Raw genomic sequence first — 25,386 nt, 5'->3', positions numbered from 1 at the left:
CATCAACTGTGTTAATAGGAGATGTGTTCAGGTTCGAGGCAATTCTGCCCCGAAGATCAGCTCTGAAGGATGCCCAGTCGGTTTTAACTGGGCTCCTGAATAAGCGAACCTCGCCGCAGAAATTCCCCAACCCGAAGACAATGTGCCTATGATCAGACAGGGATGGCTCAAGGGACACTGACCAGTCAATAATCCTGTCAGCCATACCCGCCGAACACAGGGTAAGATCAATTACTGATTGGCCTATCCTGCTTAAAAAAGTTGGTTCTGAGCCTACATTTGCAACAAGTAGGCCGCAAGAAGCTATGTATTCTAGAAGTGACCTACCTCGGTTGTTAGTGTCCCTGCATCCCCAGGCCGTATTATGGGCATTGGAGTCGCAGCCTATCACGAGTTCAGATCCAGACTCGTGTGCGAGGTCGACCAATCTTCTGACCTCGGCCGATGGGAGCAGTCCATCGTCGCCCTGTGGCATGTAAACAGAGGCCAGCAGCAGATTTATGTTGGATTTAGTACATACAGTCTTAATTACTGTTACGTCCCTCGAACAAAGCTCTAGAACTGGATTACATTTTAGCCCCTCTTTAACCCAAATGCAAGTTCTAGGGTGTGGTACAGATGCAGAGAAGATGCTACCCTTTATAGTTCCCATCCCCGCAATTCTAAAATTATTGATCCAGGGTTCTTGAATCAAGGCATAATCTAAGGACTGCTTAACCGTGCTCAGACAGAACACAGCCGTGGCAGCCTTACTGTGTTGTAGGTTCGCTTGAAGGACCTGAGTCATCAGAGGGAGCACCAGAGATAACTCTGAGCTGTATTTTCCCCAGACCCAGATAGATAATCCAGCCACGATCTTTCAGAACCTGCGCATTCATTTCATCAATAGCAAGAACAAGAATCTGATGATCATCCTTCCTCTTCCCACCAATGACGCGCCAGTCCTTTGTCGTGACACCAGGATTTTGTCGCTCAATCTGAACAAACACTTTAGAGGCTTCGACCTTGGCCAAGCGCCTGTCAGTGCGTAGGAGCACTTTGGTCGTGCGCAACAGATCCTTATAGTCTGCTACAATGACCTCCATACTCCCCTCACTTCCCAGCGCCAGCTTCGGTGCCACCCTCTTTAGCCAGTCAGTTGTTTCAGAATTACCACAAGTTACGACAAGAGCACCCTTCTCATGGTAAATTTTTTCAAACTGATGAGGAATGTTGGCGCCGTCATCACCAAACACCAACTCCATCAGTTTGTCCTGCAACAAATCACATTCCTCAACAGAGAATCTCGCATCGGGATAGGCCGCTGGAGCTACTGCCAACTTGTGACCCACAAGCTGATCTCTGTAGCTGGCCTTTCCTGCAACGAGTCCATCTGCTGATTGATTAGAGTTTTTATTTCTCTTAGAAGGAGGATTTTGAGACGACCCAGGGTTACTATCGGATCCGGTTCTACGCATCGGTGATACGCCTGAACCTTCCCCAGGAGAACTCAAGGACTCTCGCTTCCTCTTTCTCCACTGTCTGTTAGGGATCCACGTGCCCTCAGCCTTTTTCTTTTCTCTAACAGACATATTGTACTCAGTTTTGGTCATAACTGTAAAAGTGATCTCAGAGTCGGACGAAACATCCGCCAGAGATGGAGAGTCGCCAGCACTGCTGGTGTTTAGTGGCTTATTCAGGTCTGCATCTAACCTGTGGCAAAGCTCAAGCACATCAGTAGATGAATTGGGTGGAGTTCTTGCTGTTAAGGAACTTCTCGAGAAGACCTCTGGCGAGTCCAGGATCTCCCCAGGTTCCGTCTCCATAGCGGTGTTCTGCACAGTAACATTATCATTGTTAAAGGAAAGCTGATCGTTGCCCTCCCCAGAATCCATGGGCTTGTCCTCCAAAAAGGAGGAGTGGGATTCCCCGCTTGAGCAGGTACCCACCTGGGGTAATGATTCCGTTCGTTTACTTTCAGCCATTACTAAAACAAGAAAAGCAAAAAAGTTAGCAGTTTAGCAGCCGAACCGTGACCCACTCACTACGCCTGCTAATATCCAAGACTGGACCCTTTCGGGGTAGGACCCCTCATCGTCTCCAGCTCAGTCCTGTCACAGCTGCACACATACCTGTAACAGTTGGCGGTAACATTAGCTATCTGGGCCTTGGCCGGATTGGTGATTGTCACCTCCGCCCAAGGCCAGTACTAGAGCAGCCGCTCCCTACCCTAGGGCTGTCTAGTCACGACACAGCCAGCGCTAGATCCGCTGCCTTCAGCGAGTGCAGAGGCACCCCTTGCAGGCTGTGCATAGCACAGTACGACTTTGCTGAACAAAGTCGACTCACAGCGGTCTTGGAGGAGGAGCTGTCATAGACAGCTCCCCCTCCCTGAGGAGCTTACGCTTACCTCTCACCTCCATCACTTTTCTTTTCGTATTCGACAATCTTGCGTTTTGAAACTACGTTTGGGCGGTGTGCCAATTATAGAACTTGTAGGGAGACCTAGAGGTGACAGAGGCAAGTGTTTGAATATTTCGCCCAAATTTACCTCTCACAGTTTAATTAGGCAGAGACTAGGCATACTTCACAAACATCACAAATTGCTGTGACTTGTATAAATGTCAACCAAAAGACAAATTTTTCTTATAAATAATATACTATTATGATTTTGCTGCCAATGACAACGTTTGATTACTAGGTTATCAAAGCACTGCTGACTTGAAAACTAAGCTCCAAGCTTCAAATATTGGTAATGATTCAATTTTTCAAATATGTTTTCATACTAATATTATAAATGTGAAAGTTTGTTTGTTTGAAGTTCGATCACACACTAACTACTGGGATTGGGCTGACATTTGGCATGATGGTAGCTCACATTCCCGATTAACATATTATAGACATATTCTTATCTCAAAAATCCTGTCGGGCTAAGCCCCAGTGGCTCTTTAGTTTTCCATGTTAACCTTATGAGAATTAATATTTAAAAGGAATTAAAGAATTTTGTTAGCTGTTCTTGCTAAACAAGTTAGTTCTATGATATTCAATAGCATTAACGTTATAAGGTTTACCAACAGGGTGCAGCACTAAACAATTTTTGTAATTATGACAACAGCTAATTTGAACTAAGCAGCAACAAAAAGCTGTGATGCACAATGAGAACTGTCAAAGTAGGATTGTTTAGAGTAATTTTATGTTTTTATCTAAATAATTTGTGGTATTGTGTGAATGATTGATAGTTAACTTTTTTCTATTGTTTAGGTGCAGTGGTAAGACTTTGGCTATAGTAGACGTGTTATACTACTGCATGCGGTTGATTTAAAGAACCAATCTTTTACCTTTTACATTTTTACAAACCTTAACAAAAATAGTATCCCCATTCCATTCCCCAAAATTGCATTAGTGCTATAATTCCAGTTTTTATCTAAATTAAAATGTTGAAACTACCCGTGAACTTACCCATATTGGGGTAATACATCTTTCTTTCAGTACATCTCTATAACAGATGTATTATGCCGATATGGAAAAAGCTCATACTCCTCATAAGTAAGAGAGAGAGAGAGAGATAGAGAGGTGTTTGGCTGAAGCCCAGTGGTCCCTCCCCCACCCCTGGTTTAAGTCAGAGACTTATTCACCAATGACGTAGCGTTTCTTCTCATTCCGCTTTCTTGAAAATATTTGAATTCCTCTTCCTGCTGTCAGCTTCAATCTTTGTCCCTCCAGGCACATTCTGTGCCCAACCAGCACCTCTCCCCTCACCTATGTATGACCCTCTGTACTAGGATCATAAGATTTTTTTCAATCTTCTTAATTTATCATATTTGTTCCTATAAATTTTCTATTTCAAATTCCAGCCTGATTTCCTGCATTTTTAAATTCATGCTTTTTCTTTCCTATCCTTTGGCACACTCTGGCAAACTCCAACGTGGATTCTTTACTTCTCAAAAAGTTGATATTTTCCCAAGCCCATGTCTTTTGTCGGAGGAATTCCCTCATGTCACTTCTTTCTTCTTTGTAGAATGGGCACTCCACCAGTACATGTTGTGACGTCTCTAGTTCTCCGCAATGAGTGCAACGATCATCATTTGAACGACGAGGTTGGAACTTTTCAGCTTGGCCTTGAAGTTGCCGTGTCCGCTGACGAACTGCAGTGAACTGTAGTGATCGGTTTTCCAATGCACTTTCTTTTTGAACCTCACATCCGGAACAAATGCAAAGGTTTCCCTTCCTTTTGTGCTTGACTCCCACCGCCTCTGCCAGTCAACTAGCATTTGTTCTCTTCAGATCCTCATGCTTTCCTGATGTCGACTCCTTCCTCGAACCCTGATGTCGAACCCAACAAACAGGATGTTCCACAACAGAGGGCCCACCATAGATAATTCGGGGCAACCTTTCGTGATGTTCTTGTTCACCTCTCCGTTGGGCTCTTAAAGTCACGGTTCTGCCTCGGAAGTAGTCCCTTACTACTTAGTAACTACTAAGTAGTAGTACTACTTACCTAGTAGATGTTATTCGGACATCGCCGTCTTCTCAGAGCTCTCAAAATCTCTGGCCACCAGTTGGAGTTGAAAGCTCCAGAAATATAAAGGAACAATCCTACTACGTATTTCGTATTTTACTTCCGTCTCTTCTACTTCTCTTCTCATATCCAGAAGTGAGTCTATCGTTCCAACCCTTTCCGTGAATCCATATTGTAGTAGATTTGCCTTATATTTCCTATCCATCCTTTCTTTCATCCTTTTCACAATAAGTCTTTTGCCTAGCTTTCCTAAAACCGGTAAGAGGGTCACTGGCGTGTATGTTTTAACCTTACTCGGGACCTTTTCCTGGCTCTTCAGAAAAACTTTGACGATGCCTTTTTTCCACACGTCAGGAAACCTGCCTTCTCTCAGCATCTTGTTGTACAGGTTCAACAGCGTCCCCTTGATCCGTCCAAACATTCTCTTAATCACTTCGTTCTTGATTCCATCGACACCTGGGGCTTTCCTATCCCTCAGCAGTGCAACGCATGCAGTTAGCTCTCCTTCCCTGAGATCGTCCTCATCTGTTCCAGTGCTTTCATCATCAGTCATCCTACTTCTGATTCTTGATTGTTCCTCTGTATCATCCTCTTCCCTATCATCTGGCAGCGATCCTTGTATCATTCTCTCTAGGGTCTCTTGCACTGTCTCCGTCATTATACCGTTTTCTTTTTCCAGGCTAACCAGCACAGTATCCTTTTTCAGCTTCTCTGCAGCAATCTTATAAACCTTTCCCATGGGTAATTCTCTTGCTCCGCAATTATCTGTTCCCACATCTTCTTTTGCTTCCTGATTCCCCAAACGTAATCTGTCCTTGACCTAACAAATGCTCTCCTATCAACTTCACTCCCTGTCCTACTCCAGATCCTACATTTCATTCATTCATTCTGTAATCCTTTCTGCATTAACTTCTGCTGTAGCCATTTCAAATTCCATTTCCTGAGTGCTTATCTGCAGAGCTTTGTCAAGTTTCGCCCAGTTTACCTTCCTTAAGCAGTATGATCCTTGCCTCTGTTCATCCTGGATTATCCGATTAATTTGATCTCCTCGCAATTTCAAGTTGTAATTATAAGTTGTAGTTGTAATTAGCCTATGATCACTTAACGCCTCTTCATGAACTAATGAGTCCTCCATTTTGCCTGAAAGATCCCTTGTCGCCAATGTCAAGTTAATGTTTCATTTGCCTCCCTGTGTATTTTCAAACGTCGTCCACCTACTGAATTTATTAAGAACCTGCAGATCCCAAGCCAGTACAACATCTTCTACCTGAGATCCTCTCTCATCCGTTGATCCACTGAGCCATAACCCTGACCTCGCATTCAAATCGCCACCACACAACACTCCTTTGCTCCCTTTCTTTCTAATTATATCAGCGAACCATGTCATATGCCCGTCTATGGGTTCCAATAGCATACAGTACAAACTGATCACTTGCATCCATCATATTCCAGCCTAACACTGACACACGTTCCATTCGTTTCTCTGGCTTTTATGATAGCTCTGAACTTCTCATTCTGACAAGAATAGCACTCCAAATATCCTCCCTTCTGCTTCGATCATGAAAAACCCTACATCCTGTAATATTTACCTTTCTGCCCACTGTCTATCGCTCCTGGACCAGAAGGACGTCGATCTTTTCCTGTAAACATCTTCTAATCACCTCATCTGTAGCTGCCTTTTCCCTACCTAAATTCCACTGGGCTATCCTACAATCCATAATCAATCTTCTCATTGTTCCTCTTCACTGTCTTTTCATAAGCAGGACACTTTCTTGACCCTGCATCGTGCCTCAGATCACCTCGATTTTCTCTTTTGCAGTTGGCACAACAGACTGCTTCTTCCTTTTTCTTATTTAGACACTCCTTGTAGTCATGTTTACCAGCGCAGTATGAGCAGCTAGGCGTTGTCGCAGTACAACAGGGGGTTTTGTTACATTATTTTGTTTGTTCATTATTTATAATTAAATTGCAAAAGTTTACATTCCATACATAGATAGATCCCATAAACATAACCTTTCTTTAATAGCCATAATAAAACTCTGAAAAGTGTCAAAATCCTGTGACATTTTACAAAAGAAGTCACTTCACGAACCACAAAAAAACAAAAAAGAAAAACTTACCTTTTGATTAATCTAGGACTACTGGGGGTTGAGTCGTGTACTGGTAGGGTCTGAGACAAGTTGGGGGTCCGCGTCGCCCCATTAGAATGCGTTCTATTTGCACTTTTATATAATGTACAATGTACATATATGGTATATACGGTGTATATACCATGTACATGTAGTGTATGTACATGTATGTGTTCTATGTCATCTGGATTTAACAGCCAGCGAGTCGAGTCCAACCAAACTCCAAGAACTTTGGTCATCCAACCAGGGTCCGACCAGTCGGCTAGTGTGCGCTGTTCTATTTACGCCTATTATAAAACTGGTCGTATCTGACCGGTCAGAGTCGTGGTCGTGGTCATTGTCGGGCTAGTGCGTGCCAGCCCTAACCCATTAAAAAGTCAATAGGGGGTGTCCATACTTTTGCCTAGCCCTGTATAGGGGTCGATTTAAAAATTTTTATTAAGAAGCTAGTCCACGGGACATATGCAATAACACCTACTATCTACCCCAAAAACAATGGTGGTAAATTAAAAAGTATTACAGTAGAACCTCTTTAATCCGAACCCCTGTAATCCGAACGTCCACTAATCCGAACCCCTCATTGCTGTACTCTATACACAATACAGCAGTTCTTTATTGTATAATGTATTTAATGTACAGTACTGTTTATTCACCATGTATTAAATAAACACTGTATATTAATTTTAAAAAAACATTTGTTCACTTTTCCCAAAATAATTTTGATCAATTTTAGCCATGTTTTAAGCTATTGTTATATGAAAACAACAATATGTTCTGTAATCCGAACTATTCAATAGTCCGAACTACCCCTGGTCCCAATTAGTTCGGATTAAAGAGGTTCTACTGTATACAGTTTTTAAGATATCTGTAGGTTTAATATGTAGCTGCTTATTATGGTCTAATTTTATTCCCACATCTCGGAGCTGAAGATATATTAATAATGGTACAGACAATTTTGAATTTAGATTATAACACTGTTTTTAGTTTTAGGGGAGGGGGTAGATATTACTTCAGCTGTCACATGACTAGTTTTTCATCAAAACTTTGAAGTTGGCTTTTACATAGTAGACCTAGAGATATCTTAAACTCGCTAGAACCCTTTTGAGTTTTGATTATATCACTTTTTTATTGGGGTAAGATATTAGGCATTTGGCATTTGCTTTTAGGCACAGTCATCTGAATGCTTCTGATAAGGAATATTCAGTGTCGACTTCCAAATTCCTTAATAAGGAATTTGGAAGTCGACACTGAATATTAGACTACTTCAAGTAATCCCCCAAATTTCAAATTATTAAAACATTTAGAACCTATTACTATAATTATTGAAAATCACTTAATATATAATTACAAAAAACATAGGAGTGAGGAAATTTATTACTACTCTGTATTTTATTTTTTAATATTGATTCAACATTTTAAAATCTTTTAGATAATTATTGAGAATTCTTTTTTGTTTGATAAAATAATTGTTACACACTGGAAATATTCTGGTGACCATGTGTACCAAATTCTAATACTGTACCTATAACCAAACAATTGTAATCAGCACCTAAGTTAATCTGTAAAATCGGCAAATAATCACATTTTTATTTGGTTTGAGGAATATGCAATTTTTCCGTTTAAAATCAGTTGAAACTCTTTCATGACAAATATAGCAATATGTACCCAAATTGACAACATACCAACCAACGCTTCTATCAGTAGTTGATTTCTGATAAAAAGAGGACAACTAATTAAATACTTGATGGTTGAATGGAAAACAAAAATATTGAATACCTTCAACTAGTACTTACTAAACTGAAGTACTGACATTTTGTGGGAAAATTGTTTTAATTAAGAGTGGGGAAATTTTCAAACAGTCGTTGCTCGGGGACTATTCAAGATAATTTAATGATTTGGATGTCAAATTGAAGGGAAAAGAACAAAGTTTTTTTCTCATACTTTGATACAATTAGAATGATTTAATAAAATTCATAGCTTCATCAATCTTATATGAGCGTAAAACTGGCTAAGTCTGTACGCTTAGGGCGAGCGGCAGGTTTATCTGATCTCTTAACTGAATCTCTTTAGGCACAAAGACTCTACATCTTTTATAGATAACATCATAAAGTGTTAATGTTAGATATGTTCAACTGAAGACTTCCTCGGGCAATTTATTTTTTAGGGATTCTAATGTAGAATTGTCGGATTTCTTCGACGATGTCATCGTTTGTTTTAGCCGGCCAGGTGAATGTCTTTTCATAACACTACGGTGCCACGAAACTCATTAAATCAGTGTCAAATTTCTTTATCATCAAGTAGATTGAAATTTTGTTTATTTTAGCAATCGATATAAACTCTGTGAACCACAGATTACACTGTGCCTTCTGTTGCCCCGTAAACATCGTACTGGCGACTGGAGTCTGGCGCGTGAATCGCAATAGCGGCCTACCACCCCGCACCTATTTTGCGCATGCCAAAGTCAACGTTTCCTCCCTTGCTACACCCTACACGGGAAACAAAACTTAGTTATTTTAGCTTAAATTTGACGGATAAAATGTTTGGTTACCTTGAATAGTATCCAAGCAATAACAATTTTAAATCCCGGCATTTGTTTATAAACACCCTGTATAGGTTTTATGATAAATAAACTTGGATTAATGCTCTTTCAAATGATTTATCATATTCTATCTCCATGAGATTGGCCATTTTATTGCTGCACTTGATCTAATAATTTGTTTGGATTCATTTGTTTCACAAACAACATTGTTTGTTTCAGATAAAGAAGAAAAATAGGATCTAACTCACCGCAGATAATCGTCAATTGTGATTCATTTTAAAGAGAGCTTTTTCGTGTGATAGGTTCTCAGTCTCAGCCACCTAAATATTAAAGCTTATAACCCATTTGTCCCTGCTCAACTAGCCTCATAACTGCACTCGTACGGTCTTTACACAACATGTGCTTTTCACAGTCCATAAGTGTAGATTTGTGCCTTTCTCTGACAGTGTTCTTTTATATATATCTCCATATCTCCCAGTAACGTCCAAAGCAGTGATATTAGATGTAGTTCTATAAAGTATTTCACAATCTTAAAATGGGAAGTCTACCAAATTTACATAGTTTGTCTTCTTGGTCGGATATTCAAGCGTTGTACAGTCCACTTCCTAAAGGAAGGAGAGCGAGAAATCCTTCCCCAGTGCGACCTCGGGGAAGAGTGTCGATGATGGACTTTGGCCATCGGCCGGTGAAACACGTTCGCAGTGTGGATCGCAGTATCTACCACGCACTGGACAAACGAGTGCTGGACCACGGTGATCTATCCAAAATAAAGGACAAGCTCCTTGACCGTAAACTGCCCCTGGTGTGTCCCACTAGCACGGTGGTGGCTGCTGCTGCACCCTCCCAACGTGTCATCGGCATCACAGCCCTTACCCATCGACCCTCCAATTTTGAGGTACTATTTTATGTGTACTTATATGTTAATCAAATGTTTTCCAGATTGTTTTTTTAACATAAATAAGTATCTCTTCAGCATTTCTTTACTGATATGAGAATATTAGTATTAATGTTCATTAAAAATTAGCATGTAATTTGGCTGAGATATGTCTCGTGTATTTGGTATCTCTTCAAATGTACCTTTGCAATTACCTGATGTTTGTTAAAAGCAATAGTTGTAGCCTAAATAGCATTTTGCCTTTCGTGCAACTCTCAACCACAAAATAAGCTTAAAGCCTATTTCAAGTTTAGTTAAAGCTTGCTCACTGACCAGATTGTACCGACCCTTCCAACCCTACAAGTAAATCCTATCAGAGTCACTCTTCTCTTAAAAGTGAAAATATAATGAATTTCAAAATTGTTTGCTTTTGAGGAAATAAATTCACTATTATTATAATTGAAAATATTTTACTTTTTGTTATATCAGACAGAGCTGAGAATAATACATTCTAACTTATCACAAAACAAGTATTTTCATGTTTGTTCAACAATCTCTGTTGACAGTTAACTGCAATGTTTTTGTTTTCTATATACAAAACGATTTCCAACAATAAAAGTCTTGCAAAAAAATTTTAAAAAAAGATGCCAAAGTATTTCAAGTACATTTACCTTATTTGGAACAAATGCTTTTAGAAGTTATTATATGGTATTGTTTCAGTTTATCAGGCCTACTATTAATTTATTGTATCGACACTTTTATTTGTTACAGTCAGCAATGACCAACTCATATTCCCCAGTATCAAGCCGTTCGACAATCACTCATCATCACTTCCACGGACTGCATCACCAGAGCAACGTTGTTCGTCACAGAGAGTCTCTCTCAAGCTCCGCCGGAGCCTCATCTGTACGTCGACTGATTGGAGTTGTTAGATCCACTCCATCGCAGTTCGGTCCGGTGTACTCTCGTAGAGTGATTCACAAAAACTGGGCTGCTTTGTGCCTCGCAAATGCACTTCTCACTTCAGCCATAGTTCCTCTGTTAGGTCTCCAGAGCTCCATCTCTTCCTGGTGGTGGCCTCCAGGATCCAAACCTGAGATCTCCCCTAACTGGTTTTATCTGAGTGCTGATATCGGTTCTTTGTTACTGGCATCTCTGTTTGCCATCGGATCTTTATCATCACTATTTATTGTCGCAGTTATAAAAAAACTGGGAACTAATACCACGATAAACATCAGTTATGGATGTGCTTTCCTCTTCTTCTCATCCCATCTATATCCGAAGCTATACACATTGATTCCCAGTTATATTATAATGGGTATCAGCTTAGGTCCTATGGCAGGAGCGAAGGTAACTGCTTTGATGGCCCTAGCTTCTAAATATTCCTTCGTTTTATCAGACGAAGAAGAAGATGAAATAGAGCGAGTCGAAGAGACAAGCAGAAGAGATGCGGTAATTCACAAGCTTGCGAGATGGATGCAAACCACTCAGGACTGTGGTCTTGTTTTAGGAAATCTTCTAACAGGGATGGTTATGGCTTACACTTGGAGTATTGCTCAAGATGTACACGACACTCATGTTGCTATAGACTCGATGTATGCCATAGATGATGTTGGGGAACGAGTGTGCGGTGCTAATGCTTGTCCTGTCACACTTGATTTCCACAGACTCATTCCACCTCCAGAAATTGCAGCCAATCGATCTGATGATACTTCACTCATCCTTCCTTGCAAGTCTTGTATGTTTCTTGCTAGTGTATTTATTGGTTTTGGCATAATGGCTTGGATAGTCGCTGCAGTATTCACTGATCGAATTATCATCTATCAAGATATTTCCGAAAAAAGTGATTTTGCTAAATCATACAAAGTCATGGCAGACACTTTCAAAGATCCCCACCTTCAGCTAATGGTTCCTCTAGCTCTCTACATTGGTCTGACTCAAGGTTTCATGTACGCTGACTTCACCAAAGTAAGTTTATCAAAATTGTTATTGTAAAGAAAGAAATATATCCATGATAAAAGTTAAAAGTAATAACATTTTTAGTAGTTTTTCACAATTTCCCTTTTGAGTTACAAACTGGTAATACTAATAAATGATTTTATAGGTTGGTAAATCTAAAGTTTTTTTAGTAATGCTTGTATTTTTCTTCAGGCAATATTGATAAAAAGGCATTAGCTGATACTGTCAGTAAGCACAAATAGGCTCAATATTAATGTATACTAAATTTGAACAATTTTATTTTTTATTTTTAGCCTCCTGATCACATTTAAATGCTTTAAATTATTGTAAATACCTGCAGTTATGTGATTTGTAATGTTGTGTTAGGGCAATTAGTTTCCACTCAACACTGAAGTAATCTTCAGGCCACTACAGATAGATATATTGTTGTAGCTTCATTTGAATTTCATCAACATTAATTAAATGTTAAATGTTGAACATTGCTAGTTAAATGTTATTGTTATTTATGACACTGTGAATATGACTTCAGTGTTAAATTGAAACTAGTTGGTATTTACAACATTTTTTAGTAAAATGAAAATTTTGTCAATAAATAAAATTCTTTTAGCTCAACTGAAACTTGCTATAAGTGTACAATTTTCATCATAATAGTAATTACCTTATGTACAGGGTGCAGCAAAAAAACCGATCCATTTTCTGCAGAGCACTGTTCAGCGACAGGTCGTCTGAGAGTGGTGGGAGTAGGCTCGTTGGAAAGCCTACACAATGCCATTTTTTTAGTCATAGAGCAGTGGTCGCGTGAGTTACGTGCGGTTGTTATGCAGTTGTGTTTAAAAAGTATTGAATTCATTCATTGCAAATCAGTGGCATCTTCCAATTAAGGCGACATGGAGAAGTTCCGTTGTGTATCACAATAATGCGGTGGGTTACTAACTTTAGAACAACGGCTTCTGCGTTCAAAAGCAAGCTGAAGGACCGTCCAAAGTCAGATCGGACGCCAGGCAACTAACATTCGATAGAGTACGTGCTGCTGTGGAAAAGAGTCCTCGCAAGCCCGCCCGAAAACAAGCGGCTGCCCGCACATATCTGACTGCTCAGTTACACGAGTTTTGAGGTAAATTTTCATCCCTACAGATTAATTAGAATAATAATCTGTTTAATTTTGTTGTACATACCGATAATCATGACGGAACCTCTCCGTCGACCTAAGAGAACAAAAGCACGGAACTGCCACTGAATTGTAATTACTGATCTACTACTTTTTAAAAACGACTGTATAACAACCACACGTAACTCATACAACCACTGCTCTATGACTACAAGAAATGGCATTGTATAGGCTTTCCAACGAGCCTACTCCCACCACCCTCAGACGGCCAGTCGCTGAACGGTGCGCTGAAGAAAATACATCGGTTTTTTTGCCGCACCCTGTAATAGAGAAAGTTTGTATAAACATTACATACAGTTTTTTTTTTTTTCTGTTTACAGTCGTACGTAGTGTGTTCACTGGATGTATACAACATCACGTGGGTATTTGTGGCACTGGGGGTACTGCAATGCATTGCCGGATGTACAGTCAGTCTTGTACTTCAACAAATCAAGAGGATTTACGTCATATGTGAGTAATTAGTAACATTTAATGTTCTAGCGATCACTTGAATCTAGTAAAGATAAGTTAGAAAGTTCTATCAAAACCAAAGGTAAATGTTAATGGGGTGCAGCCTAATGTAATGTAATGTAATGTAAACCTAAATGTAAATGTTAATGGAAGAAAGGAAGAGACAAGAGTGATTTAGCAGCAAAATAGTGATCAACAGATCAAAGTATTGCCTAAAATTAAAGTTGCATATGTAATACAATATGTTATCCTAAAGGAAAGATAAATTAGAGTGACTGATCAGTGCTGCTACCTTTTGGCAACCATTCCATTTTCCATTTTCCATTTCCATTTTGTGTGTCGAAAGAGACAAAGCCAAAGCCCCCCAACTGCAAACCCGGTACCTATAATTAAACATACCCGGGCCCCATGGTGTGGGCCGGAGCATTAGCACCAACATTAGACACACCATGGGTGGATGACTTAAGGTCATCAGGCTCACCGGCTGCCGAAGCAACCCTTTTTCGGAAAGAGGGTTGCCCCTCAATCCTAACCAGGGATACCGGTTACTTGGTCTTACGTCCCTCCAACTGGGTTCCCCCAGGGCCGAAACCCCGACAGACCATGATGGAGTCCATGGACGCAACATAGTGCAAGCGACACTCGGGACCTATCTAATCCCTGACAGGCCATAACCGGCCATCAAAGCCAGGAGGAAGGGGAACCCCCTATTTACACCACTACCCGATCGAAGCCATCCCATTCACTGGGAACCAAGGATAACTACGGCGATAGATCCCCAGATACCCCCAGCGGACTTGATCCCAGCACCCGATCTACTTCGTTTGCCCATCCAACCCAACATCACTGCCGGGCCATCAGGGTTTCCCAAAAGGAGGCAGGTTTAGAATTGGGACCCACCCGGATGAACCTATCCACCAAAGGTGGCGACACCCTTAACTCAATTAAGGTTCCATGGAGAACCCCCCACACTCTAGATAACCATACCTTCCGGGCTCAGAGACAGAACCTTTTGGCAACCCCAAGAAATAGCAAAATACTTATTCTTAACTGAGAATCTTACTTTTGCCGGATTTAATTGTTTCATGTTCTAGTAGTTTTTCTAGGCCACTTCATGCAAATCAAAGTAAGAAGGTTACAATACCTGCAGACTGCCTATAGTGGTAATCGAATATCCAACAGGATTACGCGTTTTGGTATATTGTTATACCATCATCCACGATCCTATATACAAAACTTGCATGTGTGCAAGTGTCGAGCGACACTTGAAATGCATGCATTGCTTCGCTTTTGTCTCTCGTTTTTAATTAGTAGGCCTACTGTAAATAGTTTTTCGTGATTAAATGTTTTGTAACTGTGTTTTAAAACTGTGGCGTGACATCATGAGTCAAAAAACTTCAAGTTTTGTATATAGGATCTGATGATGGTATAACAATATACCGAAACGTGTAATCCTGTTGGATATTCGAGGACCACTATAGGCAGTCTGCAGGTATTGTAACCTTCTTATTTTGATTTAATTGTTTCCTCTGTAATTTGTACTTCTCTGTAATGATACTTCTGTTTAGAAAATAAATTTCTAGAAAATTATATTATGGATTGTGGATGAGAGATGAAAATTATTATGTACTGCAAATACTACCATAGTATTTAATTTAGAGATATACCAAGTTAGTTGAAGAGAACTCTAAGAGTATCAAGATAAGACAAGGGAAGGCGCAAAAAGAAAAGCTCAATCAGATCACAAGTTAGTAAAATACCCCCGCCGCAGCAAACCTGCAGATTAAGCGATTTTCCATTTGTCGGAATTTCTTTTCAATTAAATCTATTTAAATAAGATTAGGTTTAACAAGTACCTAAGTTTGCTGCTACAAGGAAACTAATAAAGAGTGGTTTTAGTCAAATATTAATAGCTTAGAATAAAATAAATAAATTTGCCAAGTTGATTAAAATATATCTATAAACAAGCAAACTACAACATTTTACAATATTCTCCGTAATAATAACATGGGAATTTTAAATTTACTATTTTTTTAATTTTCTCCGTTACTAATAACCAAACAAAAACACTTTTATATACTAAATTATTTGTTTTTAAAGCTCTTTGGGAAATTTTATGTTTTAAGGGTAAAAAATGAGAAAAACCAATTTTTACCCCATAAAACTTCGTAAAACCCCTTTCCGATGGTCCGATCATGCTGGTTCATTCAAGTTTATCCCGCCTTACACCTTTAAACCAAATTTCATCAAAATCGGACAAAAATTACTCAAGTTATCGCGTTCACAGACACATATATAACAATAAACACATGTATACATAGGCTATATAAAAATTTGAACGAATGGTGTTTTTGGTCTCTTGGGACATCAAAACGAAAAAGTAAATCGGTCCCGGGCCTAGAGGTTTTACCAATTAAATAAGGTATGTTTATAGTTTAATTGAGTAGGTAATAAACTGAAAGTGTATGTATTTAAATGCTACAATACAGACTTATGTCCAATTACATTGCAGCATAATATAAATTCCTCATAATACCTACTTCACTTTGTGTCAAAATTTATTTTTCTTCATCATGCAGGCAACAACACAATATTAAATAAATACAGGGTGAGTAAAAAGTCAAGACCACCCCTCTCTAATATCTTTCTACGTAAATATACAGAGATATCCTTTTGGTGGTCATGCAAACTTAGCAGGAAGTTTCATTTTATCATTTTGAAATTTTTAAATGTCGGGGGATTTTGCCAAGTTGCCTTTTCAAAAAGGGGTGATATTGGGGGCAACTCAACAATTTTAAACGTAAACCCCCTTCAAGTTACATCTCATTTTAAAGTGTTTACAAAAACTTAAAGGATGGTGAAAACCAGAGTTTGCTATTTCATCTCTATCCAAAATGGTAGCCCATCAAATGTTATGGAAAATCAATGGTAATATTGGTTCGTAATTGAAATATTGGCTACCATTTTGTACAGAGGATAGATAGCGAACTCTAGTTTTCACCATTCCTTAAGTTTTTTGTAAACACTTCAAAATGAGGTGTCAGTTGAAGAGTTTTTACATTTTTGTTGCCCCCGAAATCCCCCCTTTTTGGGGACATTTAAAAATTTCAAAATCATAAAATGAAACTTCCTTCTTAGATTGCACGACCACCAAAAGGATATCTCTCTATATTTACTTGACTTTTTATCCACCCTGTATGTAGCACTTTACATAAACTTTAATCTGTATACGAGAAAGGATGAGTGTAGAATGGAGTGAGACGCCTTTTACAGACTTGTTTGAGACTAAGGCAGATTGTTTCATTGGTCAGGACATTTCTTTAAAGTTAAAAAACCAATCATCAAGAAAATCTGGATCCAGTATCAAACCTCACTTATTAAGGAAAGAAAACAGCCTTCTGTTTGTGAGCACTATAGCCACTTATTATATACACCAATACAGGTATTCGATTATGTGGAACCATCTACTTAGATTAATTTGATTACTAGTTAATGAAACTAAATGAATCAATTAACAAACCTCAATTTATGCTGTAGCCGTGGGTTTCACCTTCCATTCCTGCCTTATCTTGGTACTACTCAAATGGAAGCCAACAGGTGATGATCCAGCACTCTTCTACGTCATTGGAGCCGTCTGGGGTGTCTGCAACTCAATCTGGGAGTGCCTTACTTTTAGTAAGTTGTGAGTTATAAATCTGAAACGGTTCACAAGAAAACTGTAAAATTAAAAAGTGAATGTAGATTAATCACATTATTCAGTACCTTGTAAATAGCATGTCATATTGTGGCCACTCCCCCCTTTCTAATAGTCCATTGGTTTTTGGAAAATAAACTGAGAATCGTTTTCTTAAACAACCAACATACTTAATTTGTCTGTTGATGAAAAATTCAAAATTGGTTTTATAAAAAGAAAATAATTGACAAAATGTTATATGCAGTCTACTTACTACCTTCTTAGTTTATAAGGAGGGAAAACTAACAACCCCGCCATTATCAGTATGTGGTTACGAGTCCTCAAATTCTACCCTCTCTCTTAAGGGTGCGCTCTACCCGTCTGGCGCGCGCGAATGCAAAGGTTTTAGTTCTTACTGATTGTATCCCCAATTGTGAACCGATTAAAAAGATCTTGGTGTCACATTTTCGTCAAGTATTATTGTAGTTTTTCCGTTTTTTTAAATTTTGATAATTTGAAAATGTTTGGCTAAAAGGTTGGTAAAAATATTAAAATACACGTTTTTCATCATAAGTTTTAACGCATACAAATAATTTGTATTCATAAATAAATGTCAAATGAAGCTAGAATAGTGATACAACAACGCTTTACACATAATAAAATAACCATTTAGGATTACTTACATTTAGTTTTGGGTTTTGATAGAGATCTTTTGATTAAACCAATCCTTATAATTGTAAATACAACCTCAAAATTATGTGAGTACACATCCTAATGGAACATATTTATATCCCAAAAAAATCTCTAACTCTAAGAATATTGTGAACTAATGATACAATCAAAATTAGAACTTGAGATAAGATTTCTTGTCAAATGATATTTTATTTCCAAAAGTTTGGTTTTTAAATGTATACACTAGGCCTTGTTGAAAAACTCTACTATGAAATTTTCCTGGAAAGATGAAATTACATTTACAATCCCACAAAATCTGTTCACTCTTGCTGTACTTTCTGGGTTAGTTAGTTGCGTGAAAGATGAGGTTTTATTTTGCTTCCTTGTAAATGTCTTACATTTAATTCAACTATACAAAATGTTAAAGTTGACAATGTTTATTGGTTGGCTTTCCTGTTATACTAAAGCAAAGCTAAATTATAACCACTGTGTTGCAGGCTTGTTAATAGTTATCCATCCGGACACCTGGCAACCTGCGATTGGCCATCACTATTTCTTTCGCTATCTGGGCCTCGCCCTGGCATTCAGCATTCACGGAGCATTCTGCAACCAGCTCAAGTTGTACATTCTAGCCATGGTTCTGATACTCACTGCCATCTCATACTCCATCTTGGAGTGGAAGTTATCGCAGCGGCCAAAAGATAATTTAGACGCTTTGTGACACACCCTAGCCCGGGTCACAGCCACATCATAGAGCTCAAGTCAACCGCAGAGTTTGATCATATCGATTCACACTCAAATATTCATCTTACAGTATTTTATAATGATAAATATATATATATATTTTTAAATACTGAGCAAATTAGGTATAGGTCAATATAAAATGAATTGTTGCGGTTATTAAAAAAAAATTAAATAGTATATATATTTTTTAATTTTAACTGTCTGATAGTAACAAATCAAATTGATAAAATCCTTTAAAATTTTTAGGTACAATGTTAGTGAATATTTATGTGTAGTTTTACGATTGAAATTATTATTTTTTTAAATGCTCCACTACAAAATTAAGGACAATATCACTGTAGTGGAAATTGAGAAATAGTAAATTTTTCAACTGTTGAACTCAGAGAAAGGCTGAGGTCACATAAAAGAAAGGTTTCACTAGCTTGATGACAAAATGAAGCTTGTCTGCTCAGTAAACCTATCCAAAGTGATCCTGGGGGGTGACATGATACCCCCTCCGATAGTTTTGGAACCATAAAAATTAGGAATATGAGAAACCTGTGGCTTTTTCTTGGTTCTTATTTTTTTTCCTCATTGTTTAACTAATTTCTACTCTTGCACTGTTATATATCTTGTCTGTTGAATTTTAACAAAACACACACATTATGTCAAAATGAATGTCTTTTAGTTGTGATTTTTTTAAACTCATATTCTACTTTTTCATTTCATTTTCCTAAACACTTTTAACATAAAATGATAACTTATACCAATAATAATACGTATATAATAGCAAAGTTCACTTCACAAGTGTCCTAATCCTTACCATGATGAGCAAATTTCAGATATAAAAATATTTTAGCATATCATAATTTTATTAATTTTTACCATATCAAAAGGTTCTGTTAATGTTCTTCAAATGCTTTAAAGTAAAGACTAAATGTTAATTCAAGTTAGAAGGTTTAGATAGTCTAGATATGTTTCCTAAAGTTTATATCTTATAGTTAAGAACGTATATATATACTGACGACCAGAGTTGCTATTAGCATAGAATAAATAAGGCCTATTTAAGATCAAAAGGAGGACATCTGAATCCATTAATGAGAGGCAAACTGATAAATCTAGAAAAAAAGTTCCTTAACCCCCCTCCCCATTGTGCTCTTTGCTGTTAGGTGAAAGGATAAAAAGGATATTGATCAAAAAGGTTGTTTTTAAATTCTTATTTAATTTACTGTCTCCCATATATTTATGTTTTGTAAAAAAAAGACTAAACATTATTAAAATATAAAGATATTTTTAGTTTAGTGAACCAAAATATAAACCTAGAAGAAGTGATAGTTAAAACATGAACAGTTTAAAGATACCTCGGACATTTTTTAATTGTTTAAAAGAAATTTAATTTTAAATTCCTAATAACCCTTTTGCTTACATCTAAACTTACCTAAAAAATTCACTATCATCATTTGATTTATATTATCAAGTAATCTTAAAATAGTGTTCATGCCTAAAGCATCCTTCAATACTGTAGAATTTATTTGTATGCTTATTTCACAAAATCCAACAAACATTAGAGTACCGGTACAAACTAAGCAAATAAATAGTCAGACAGGAAAACAGTAACATTCAAAAATTACAATAGTCTTTAGCAAGCTAACAATAGACTCGGAATCACTACCTCAATGCCCCACAAATTATATCAGACTTGACCTTTAATTATATAGTCTAAATGATCAAAGCTGTCTTATGGCCCTTTGGGGACTCACCCTGAGTTACCCTAATTAGTAATTACCACCTTTTTAGCTTTCCCACTAGCTTCAGTAACTGTTTTATCCATGTCATAATTTCCAAAATTGTACATATTTAAAATTTGAGAGGTACATAAAAATATAAGATCATCAATACTAAACAAGAGTAAATTTGATTAAACCTTCAAATGCTAGAATTTTTTTTTCCGAAAAATGCTAAAGCTATTTACTTATTTTGTCTAAAAAGTGAAGGCTTGCCATGGGGGTAAAATCTAGTGTGCAAGAAAAAAAATCGGGAAAGTTAAATTTTTCATCTCAAAAGTGCTAAGGAACGATATATTGGGTCTCGATTGTATGAGAAATCGAAAGAGACCATTGCTCTTTTGAAACAACAACCGAGTCAACCGATATGCCCATTTAAACTCACAGGATCGAATGTCGCGCCAGCACGATATATCGTCACTTAGCACTTTTCGGGAAAGAGACGCACAACAATATATCGTCACATATAGCACTGAAAGGGTTAAGAGTATAGAGGTGAAGAGGTAAGAACAAATCTACTGCTTGTTTCTTAATCAATTTGCCCTTGTTAAGTATTGATAATATTATATTTTAAATACTTTTTAAATTTTTTACAAGCGTTTATGGAAATTGACTTGGGTAAAAAAGTTACTGAAGCTAGTTGGAAACTAAAAGGCAACTAATTATTAAAACAGCCGAGAAGTTGTTACAGATTACGGGTTTCAAGCCCAGGCCAGTCCCACGTAGACTGAGGAGCATACAGACTATAGGCATTTGACTTTGAGGATCATATGAAACTGAAACCCAAACTCTAACACTCTCAGTCTCGTTCAATTTCCGCCACACCTTGCACCTATTACAAAGTCACAATTTGGTGTTCAGCAGAAATATAAAACTATTTTTTTCTTACAATGGATTTTACATTCGATCATGTTGATTTTTTAGGTAACTCAGTTTTAAATGGAAATTATTAATGTATGAATAATAATAGTTAAACTCCCCAAAGGTCTCAATATAAAAAATTAAGGCGTTAATATACTATTAAAATTAATATGTACTCTTTTTTCAGACCAAAAATACGTATTGGAGACCGTAATTGATTTCCAGTGTATTATGTTTAGTAGATTGAACAATAAATGTTATGTTTAATGGCATTGATGTTTTAATGTTTTGCTCTGATGTTTCAAAGAGATATTGCTTCTATGGTGAATGTAAAAATATTTGTGTATATATGTACACTTTGCAGCTCTGCAAAGTTACCATGAGTTAGAAAAAAAAACCACAGAAGTACCTTCCGCTAAAGTATCCCACATAATGCAACCTTTACTATTTAAAGAATGACATTTTTAATTATAATAGTAAAAATAAGTTAAAAAAATTATGATTATTGTTTAGGGTTATAGCAGTTGATGGTCATATCATATGCCTCAGCTGAAATATTGACAAATTTAAAGTATCCTTCCATTTAATGTAACACAATTTTTCTTGGATTGAAATTAGTATTTGTTCATTCTTTTTGTTAATTGATGATTGTAGGTTTTTTACAAGATTTTTTCTTTGGTGCAAAGTAAGTGTCAATGAGGACCCCGCTGCATACAGATGAACAGTCTTTGTGAGGATCACTTTTATGCATACAATTTTGTTTTAATTTTATACTTATGGTACCGGTATCTTTATGCTGTATATTTTCTCTTGAGTTATTGTAAAATAAATGATCTTATCTTTATCACTCCACTACACAAATTATTGCACTACTACTGCAAATGAAGAAGAATATTTGTATGAATGATAACTACTGAATTTCATAAACAAAGAAGTTTTTTTTAGAAGGAAAAACCTCAGTTTCCGTGTTCTAAAAATTCAAAATTAGTTTCTTGTACAATACCTAGTATACCACAATGTCAAAACCGATGACATAAATTGATTAATCATTGACAGTTAATAAGGTTCTTCTGTGATGTTAGTTATGACTTCTTACTGTCAACATTTAAAGGTGGGTTCTGTTTTTTAATATATCAGTTAAGTTTTAGGTATATCAATCATTGATGTAAAGTGTTCATGCCAATCAATGTGGTGTATAGCTTTATCACAAAAAAAAAATATAGACTGGCTGTTCATTAGGTTGTTAAAAGTGTCCCTTATAACATTCATTTTTATGTTCCATGTAATGGTGTCTTTAAATATTCTTGCAGACTTGCGATTAAGTGTATATTTGTATGTGTCAAAAACAAATAGCATAATAATTATTGTAAATTCTTCTCCCAAAAACTGATCTTTTGTTAGTTCTGAGAGAAAACATCAAGGGGAACCTTAATTGTTGCTTTTATGGCTGCTAAAAAAGCACCACATTTATAAACGATTAGATGTTTATTATTGTGTTTAATTTGAAGAAGGTAAAATTACCATCATATGTAACATTATGGTGGACGTTTTAAGTAGTAAATATGTTAGCAACATGTTTTAATTTGGATAATTGTAACAGGGCTGCCCGAAGGGGGGGGAGCAAGCTGCCCCGGGCGCCGTAGCTGAGGGGGCGCCGCACAGCGGCTATTTGTATTAATATAGTATCAAAATATGCGAATGCGACTATTACTGGGGGGGGGGGGGAGGGAGCGCCACGACCACGTTTGCTCCGGGCGCCGCCAACCCTAGGGACGGCCCTGAATTGTAATAATGTTTTAGTAAGGATTCACTGAATAAAAGCAACCATGAAATGAACCCAATATAACTATCAAATCTTATGCTGGTGCACTAAATCATTAAAATTGAATTTCCAGTTGAGCTCACTCTCACAGTCCTACATTGTATGTGTTATATGCAGCCAGATTTACAACTAGTACCGCAAGAAAAAAGGCAGACAAAGCATAATCTACAAAAACAATTACTCAGAACAACTTTTAATTTAATTTTTTTTTATAATTATTAAAATTAATTCACCGTAGTCGATGATGTACCTATGATTGTGGTCCGTGGGAGAGGATAACGATTCCTCCAAGGTCGCAGATATTATACCCTTGATTCAAGGGAGTTGTTAACAATTACGCCGCGATTGCGGAGAATTTCTACCTTAGGGGCGGGGGCCGCTTAACATAATTTGGCCTACGGCCGCAAGTACCCTAAATCCGGCACTGGTTATATGTTTAAGCCCCAGAACTCAAGTATTTTTACTGTTAGTCCAAACTAAAAACTAATAAGAATTCAAACAACAACAAAAAACAATAAATTGTCTCCCATTTTATCCTTATTCAATTAATTAATTACTGTATTGCGTTTGTTTATGGATACAGCAAATTTCTTTATCACATTGCTAACTTATCAAATTTAGCTGAAACAACATTTTTGGGGATTTATTAACTAAACAAACTCATTCGGCCAAGGTTATTCATACTCATGGATCTACGGTATATTTAAATTTCCTTATATTATAATATAATTATTTTTAAATAAAAGCTCAACACTGGAAATTTGCTTAGTCTGCAGGTTTATTGCAATGGGGGTGTTGAGTTGATTTTTATCTAGAATTATATTTTAAATTAATAAAACTACAGTCAAATTGAAGTATGAGTCAAGTCTACTTAATGCATGTGTGTGTGTGTGAGAGAGCATGTCTCCTAGAAGGTCATACAAAGTTGTTACCATATTTGTCAAAGCTGTGAGAAATACACTCAAAAAAGACAAAAATAAAGATGTTTGTATCTTTAATTTAATACTAATGGTTTGAACCATCTGGTACATTTTCAGAAGTAGTATAAATTAACATAAGTAAAAACATGTGTGCTTGAAGGTATTTTTATGTTAAATATGTACTGTATGTTTTAACCTGTTAAATGTAGTTAAGTATTACTGAAGTGTCATAAAATTATTGAATAAATGTGACTCTTTTTACTGTTATGTAAATATGAAAAATAAAAGTTGATTCTTGGTTATTTAAAAGTTTTTCATTATTATGGTTATCTGGTTGGGTTGAACATACTCTTACATAACTATGGGAATTAATTGTTTATTGGTATTATTTTTTATTTTGTTGGTAAATACAGATTGACCTGAGACCAAACAAAAAGAGAAACTACTTAACAATTCTAATACTGATAATACAAATTGCAATCAGCCCCATTGTCAAATCTTCCGTCTTGTTAATTACTGTTAAAAGCATTGGTCGTTGCATTCCACATGTAGTTCATACACACACTGTCACACGAAACATTTATATTTACACGGAACATTTAAAATTTAATACTTTTGGCCGGCCTAAACAAAAATTACTAACATTGTGCAGACCAGTACACTGACCGTCGTTTCTCAAAGTCAATGTTAGTAATTTTTGTTTAGGCCAGAAGTATGGTTACAGAGAAAATTCCATAAATCAGATAAAATCAAAATATACTTTTTTTTAATAGAACAGTAGAAAATATAAACATACACTTCCAGTGAAACAGACATCTTACTAAATTGCATAAAATAAAATGATAATAAAAATATCTGTAAACTTAATGATAATGACAAAGAATAAGTTTCACAGAAAGCAATGTTAAATAAACATTGCATACAACAGTGAATTTAAAATGCCCATTTTATTCTTATGAGTAAACTGTATACAAGTATAATAAAATGAGTATAGCCTAATAAAAGTATAAGTAAAATGTATAATAAGTAAACTGTTGTAGTTCGCTTGTTTGTAGATATATTCTGATCAAATTTACCTTTTTCCTTCTAAGCTATTAACAGTTCCCTAAAAAAACACATCTTACTACCTTCCCTGTAGTAGAACACCTAAGTTACTTGTTTAACCGTTATTTAAATAGGGAATGAATCTGACAGAATGAGTTTCAAAATAAAGTGTGACTGGATGGTGTCTATGGTGTTAACATGCTCCATCCAAACTACCTCATTTTAGGGCAATGGATAAATTTGCTAAAGATCAAATGTACCAAGTCTCGT

General features: G+C 36.8%; 1 protein-coding gene across 1 annotated transcript in view; it reads left to right on the top strand.

The window, feature by feature from the left end:
- Nucleotides 1–18,829, top strand: part of LOC128998232 (protein unc-93 homolog A) — a 37,075-nt gene extending 18,246 nt beyond the window's left edge. Inside the window, exons 2-6 of the mRNA XM_054424272.1 lie at nt 9,386–10,061; nt 10,812–12,008; nt 13,488–13,617; nt 17,155–17,292; nt 18,460–18,829. Coding sequence (XP_054280247.1) covers nt 9,702–10,061; nt 10,812–12,008; nt 13,488–13,617; nt 17,155–17,292; nt 18,460–18,683 — 2,049 coding nt within the window. The 5' untranslated portion in view covers nt 9,386–9,701 and the 3' untranslated portion in view covers nt 18,684–18,829. The remainder of the gene's footprint in view (nt 1–9,385; nt 10,062–10,811; nt 12,009–13,487; nt 13,618–17,154; nt 17,293–18,459) is intronic.
- Nucleotides 18,830–25,386: the final 6,557 nt, after the last annotated feature.

This window comes from Macrosteles quadrilineatus, unplaced genomic scaffold (genome assembly GCF_028750875.1).
Source record: "Macrosteles quadrilineatus isolate MER2022 unplaced genomic scaffold, UCM_ALF_1.0 Scaffold_7__1_contigs__length_78375512, whole genome shotgun sequence".
Classification (NCBI taxonomy): domain Eukaryota; kingdom Metazoa; phylum Arthropoda; class Insecta; order Hemiptera; family Cicadellidae; genus Macrosteles; species Macrosteles quadrilineatus.
Note: the sequence above shows the minus strand (reverse complement) of the source record. Positions and strands in the feature narration are given on the sequence as shown.